This window comes from Ictalurus furcatus, chromosome 16 (genome assembly GCF_023375685.1).
Source record: "Ictalurus furcatus strain D&B chromosome 16, Billie_1.0, whole genome shotgun sequence".
NCBI classification, from domain to species: Eukaryota; Metazoa; Chordata; class Actinopteri; order Siluriformes; family Ictaluridae; genus Ictalurus; species Ictalurus furcatus.
Window position 1 is genome coordinate 23108727 of NC_071270.1, and position 6000 is coordinate 23114726.

At 40.3% G+C, this 6000-nt stretch overlaps 1 protein-coding gene across 3 annotated transcripts in view; it reads right to left on the reverse strand.

Annotated features, from left to right (window-relative positions):
• Positions 1–5712, reverse strand: part of plpp1a (phospholipid phosphatase 1a) — a 32860-nt gene extending 27148 nt beyond the window's left edge. For 2 of the 3 annotated variants that reach the window (XM_053646045.1, XM_053646044.1), the window contains exons 1-2: positions 5556–5712; positions 5272–5401 (exon numbers count right to left, since the gene is read on the reverse strand). In XM_053646045.1, coding sequence (XP_053502020.1) covers positions 5272–5329 — 58 coding nt within the window. In that variant the 5' untranslated portion in view covers positions 5330–5401; positions 5556–5712. Of the gene's footprint in view, positions 1–2619; positions 4675–5271; positions 5402–5555 lie in introns of those variants that run through there. The other variant, XM_053646042.1, reaches the window with a different exon arrangement.
• Between the last annotated feature and the right edge of the window lie 288 nt (positions 5713–6000).

Consider the following 6000-nt stretch of genomic DNA (forward strand, 5'->3'; position numbering starts at 1 on the left):
TACATGGTGGAGACACTCCCATCTCTGTGGCTGACGCAGAGATCACTTATCCTCTGTGACTCGACCATTGTTATTATTATAGACATCCTCTATTTAACAAACGTAAGTATTGTTTGGACTGGATTAGATTTCCTGACGTAAGATAAAAGAATTTGATGATTTAGACCAAGAACAGACTGTAGTTAAAGGCAGCTGAATGCAAAAAAAAAGGGTGTATGGAATAATACAGCCCATGGCATTAACTCCTCCGAAATTATTGGAACGGCAAGGCCAATCAATCTGTTTGTGCTGTACACCAAAGTACATTTGGGTTTGAGATCGAAAGATTGATAGGAAACGAGAGTTCAGGATTTCAGCTAGATGTGTTAAACATGAAACATAGAACCTTTTGTATCAGATCACCCTATATTTAGGTGAGCAAAAGGAACGGAACAGATAAGTCTTGAAGTAAATTAAACTTTTCTCCCATAGGCGGCTCGCTGATCTTCATGTTGGTTTATCCTTTTTAACAGTAAATGCAGTCTTCACAGGTGAAACTGAATGCTAAAACCAAGAGTAGATGTTCAGAGCTATTTGTTTAAACAGTCAACTTAACAGGACACACCTGGGTAACAAGAAACACCCATCAGTCACACGTTCCAGTATTTTTGCTCGCCTACATATTGGCTGGTCTGAGATAAAATGTGCTATGTTCTATGTCGGTTAACACGTCTACATATCAAGACCAGGAAATTCTGAACTATCTTCTTATGTTGTCTTCTGTCTACTGCACAATCAATGGAACTGGCCTTGCTATTTCAGAAGGGACTCTATACAGTGTGCTGTGCAAAACTGCAGCTAAATGGATCAAGCTTCGATTAAATCTAAAACATAGCAGACACATGGAGGCAGTGTGGCTGTGCTGGAGTCGCTTCAGGATAAATAAAGGAAATGAAGATGGCGTTTCTTCCGTAGCCAGGAAATGACAGAGGGTCCAAAACAGAATCAATCAAATAACGTGGGGTATAATAGATGTACAGGAATCTATCCAGAAATATCACACACACACACAGACACACACACACACACACACACACACACACGCCCCTCTGCTTTCCCCTGCATGAGATAATGACAGTGCAATTTTTGTTAAATATTCACATTTACCCAGAATACATCTCTTCAGTGAATCGTTCAGTAATTTTAATCCTACATGTAAATTCATATTCAAAATGGAAGACACACACACACACACACACACACACACACACACACACACTCACTCACTCTGGTGCTGGTGGGTGAAATGGACACAAGAACCATATGAGCAGCTGTGTTCCTGGCAGCAACATGAGCTGCAACTTCAAACCAGCACGCAACACACACACACACACACCCATTACTAATGACAAACACACAACACACAAATCTAATACTATCAGTATGTGTGCATTCATAACAACCCACTGACTTTACATCACGCTTCAGTATGTTTTCTTCCACATGAATTAAAAGCTAAGAATAAGTTTCTAATTTTAGTTAATTATCTAATCAGATGACTCCTAACAGAATTACAAGCTCTGACTGCTGTGGTGTGTATGAATCATATAATCATCAACACAATGTGTCATCTTCATACACACTTCACCCAGAAAGAAGTTCCCATGTTTAATGTGTTCCACATGCCGGAACGGGCGATCTGACAGAATATCACAGCACAATACACGATGTGTATTATGACATTTGGGTTTTCCAGCACAGCGACAGAAATGGACCATTTGCCTAATTAGATTGTTTTCCTGGCCATGTTGTGCCGCGTTCATCGGAATCGATTACTTACGAGAAAAAAAAAAATTCTTATTTTTCAATCATTTTCCATTCTTTAGCCTTTAACCCACGTCTAATCATCTTGTGATTTATTTATTTATTTATCTATATTTGACTGCAAGGAAAATCTAAACAAATCGAAAACGAAACACAGAGCCTGTTTTATGTCGGACTTCTCTCACATAATCTTGCACAAGAATGTCTTTTTTACTTCCTCCTTTAATGATGGGGGGAGGGGGGTGGGGCGGGGGAAGGAAGACGACGTAAACAAAAAAAAAAAATATATTAACTTCACTTGTGTTTTAGTCTCAACAAAAGCCAAACGTTCTAAATAAACAATTATTAAACTGAAGAGGGCTCTGGCTGAATACACGTCATTGTCATTGTGGCGTGTCTCTTTAAACACATGCGCACATGCGCACACACACACACACACACACACACACACACACACACGCACACACACGCACACACATGTACAGAAAGATTCAGACTTTTTTCTCTTTTTTTTTTATACAAGTAATTCTTCTTCCATTTTCCTGATCATCACTGAACAGCCCATCCGCCTCGTTTGATTGGAGACGTTTTCCTGCCATCATATTTACATCATTAATAATGGATTAAATGTAGCTAATGGTGGCGAGGTACTGATGAGATACAGAATACTTTCAAGCCGGCATCCAAACAATGATACCTTCATTTCCAGCAAAATCTATATCAATATCATATCATCATATCGTCCAGCTTTAATTCTCAAAAAAAAGATCTTCGTGCACGCATTTCCAATTAAAAAGATTCCTTAGATGGTCTGACCTGCATTGACGTTAGGATCCGGGGCGTTGTGCAGTCTCTGTGTGGAGTGTGTGTGCTGTAGTATATTCCTAATATGCATAAGAAATGGCACACGTAATGGAAAACACTGCAAACCCAATGGTTTTGTTGTTGCAAGAGGGTTGAACAGAGGGTGTGTGTGTGTGTGTGTTTACAGCCTAACATCTGGTCTTTCTTCCCGGACAGGTTATGTTTTGCAAAGATTATTATGATAATGATAAACTGTGCATGTTCTGGTGAAGCAACTCGACAAACACACACACAGACTAAAAGCAGATGAGTGTGTTCATGAAAACAGGCATAACTATCAGGTTATCATTATTAACAAAAAACACGGAGCTCATCCTTCAGTCCTCAGGAACAATTTAGTGAAAAGAAAATACTCCGTTTCTAAGCCTCTCACCCCAAACGCAGTCAATCAGCCACGACGGTTAGTGTCTGGTGTCTTTAGACTTGCACCAGAATTCTACTACACTGTATGATTACTTCTGGCAGGGTTTTGATTCACAGACAAACATTGTACATTGTAAAACAATGTTGTGGTTCTGATGTCTTAATAAGCTTAATATCATACGCTTAATATGACGTGCTCACCAGAGTTCACGACATCGTGACCTACTATCTCCTCTACATCCTTCCAAGCTTTATATTTCTTCATAACGTCGCTGCACTTTTAATAAGAGGTCGTACTGTATATGAACGGATGAGATGAAACCACGGAGAGAAGTTTTTCTGTCACTGCTGCATGCTAAACGATCAATAGGAACTAAAGTCACGAGTGGGGAATTGAGAAAGCGTCTGACCACACAGTAGAACAGGTTCGAGCGAGGAGGTGTGTGTATATACCTGTACTGTAAAGTGACGTCTACGCTGTAGAACATATTTGTTCTGAGGAATCAATCGAACTAATCTGGTCGTTTTTTGAACGTGTATTAATAGCATTCAGAACAGTGTTACTATGAATTCAGATATTAATACACATAAATATATATAAATAAAATGGCTTTCACTCTGTGCACGTTTTACAAGCCTGACTATGTGTCATAGACACGTGTTTCTGTCACGGTGCTTCAAGCGGGATCGTAGGCTAGCTAGTGAATTTTTTTTAAATCATTAAACACTAAACAAACCATACACAGTTGGAAAAAAAAAATCGCTAGCGTAAGTAATCACACAACAACGATAACAAGCTACTTACATTTATAGACGAAGTTGGCTGAGAGTTCGTCCGCCATTTTTTTTTTTTTTGAGCTGAGATGCTTCAGAAAATATGACGTCATTTGCAGTAAGGGAACAAAGTGAGCATCGATGTTCCCTGGTTTTTGCGGTGCATTGTGGGATTTGTTTTAAGGAGCGAACCTTCCAGTTTACTGGAAAGATTCTGCGATTGAGACAGCCCTGAAAATGGCCGACTCCCTGATCGGTGCCCTGACTACTGAACTAGGGAGCTGACTGAGACGCAGCCGAAGTTACGTCGATGAAGTACGTTTGAGGCTATTATGTGAACATCTGGGGGTGCATTTAGAGAAAGATTCTGGGCTGAGATTGATACATTTTTGCTAAATAAAAGAAGCCAATTTCAGACACGAAAACCTCTTTCGGCTGGTTGAGTACATTTGAGAAGAAATTCGATTTTTCACCGGGTTCAGGGCTGCACGATATGAACATCATATCATATATTATATATGTAGATTGCATGTTTCTCTATATTGTGATTCAGGTTTATCCTACACATCTGAGAGATATATATATAATCTGCAGAATCCGGAGCATCTGGAACGATTCGCATTCAGTACGTTTACATGGACGATAATCTGATATTAACCCGATTAAGACGGTACTCTGATTAAGAAACTAGCATGTATACAGCGATTACGGATGACCTTAATCCGACTAAAGTCATACTCGAAGTAAACACAAATGGAATTAAGACATGTGCAGTATTCCTGTTTTAGTCGCATTATCGACGTGCGTTACAGACATGTACACACCTCAATCACACTATTAACATCGTGTGGGAGTTCTCACCGCATTTTGCGACAGGACACGTACACACACGGCAGCGCGCAACTGTTTTACAGCAAACAAGACGCGTCCCAAACCGCGTACTTACCTACTACATAGTAGGAAAAATACATGTAAGTACGCGGTTTGGGACGCAGCCCACGGCTTCAAGCAGTCGTCTATTTGCACGTACAGCATGACAAATAATTAACCGCACTTGAAGCTTTCGTAAAATTTAAAATGGAACACCCGAAACTGTATACGGTCCCATAACGAAGATTAACTGTATGTCGATACGTGAAATTCTGGAGGGAACGTCGGACGCCGTGGCGTAGGGACGTAATGACGTGTGCCGTTAATCGATCTCTGTTCTATAATATGTAAAACATGTTATAGAAACATGAAAGGAATATTCTAAAAGCGACTCATATAAACACCTTCATCTGAATATTGTCTTATTCAGAATAAGGTCAATAATTAGATTATTTCTGTCCATGTAAACGGAGTCATTGTGTGATGTATCGGTAAGATGAAAGCCGATACTATCGCGATGACTGGCGGATGATATACCGTGCAGCCCCTAACAGAAGACAGTACAGGAAAGCGCAAGTGTGGAATTATCACACATACCGAGGATCAGACAGGTGATGTCCAGCACAATGAAGGGAATCCCGTGCGCGTCAAACATCTTCAACGCGTCCTGAATGAAACGAATGCGCGTGAGCTCGGTGTCCCTCGGTTTCACACTGCTGACCTGCAGCTGTGGAAAAATAATCAAACTCAGATTATAGCAGACTGGGTTGAGTCAGCGGCAGCCTATCAGCGGCAGCGCGTGACGTTACAGCGACTGATGATGACGATTAGAACTATAATAACAACAATAATAATAAAATAATAATAATAATAATAATCACCCGGAAGTGGACATATTAGAAGAAGAACACGACCAAGAAGCTGCTGATTTGCCGTGTATGCTGAGACAGACCAAACATTTCAAGATAATCAAAACATACAATAATCTTAAAAGCCCGAGCGGCGAGCCGACTGGAGACCTCATGCGCACGCTCGCGAGCGAGTGTCTTTTTCTCCGGTTACGACGTCACGACGGCGTGGGTGACAGAGAATCCTCCTCGGACACGCCCATAAGCGCTGGAGAAAATAAAAACATAACACTGTTTTTTTGTTTTCTTTGTTTGTTTTTTTGTTTGTTTGTTTTGTTGTTGTTTTTTTACTTTTTTTTAAAAAACTTTTTTTCTCTTTCGTTTTTTTAAATAAATACATCTCCAAGTCTATAATCACTTCCGGGGTTTTTTCACCCCTAGAGGGCGCGCGAGAGATTTAAAGAGGTCACGCATCAAG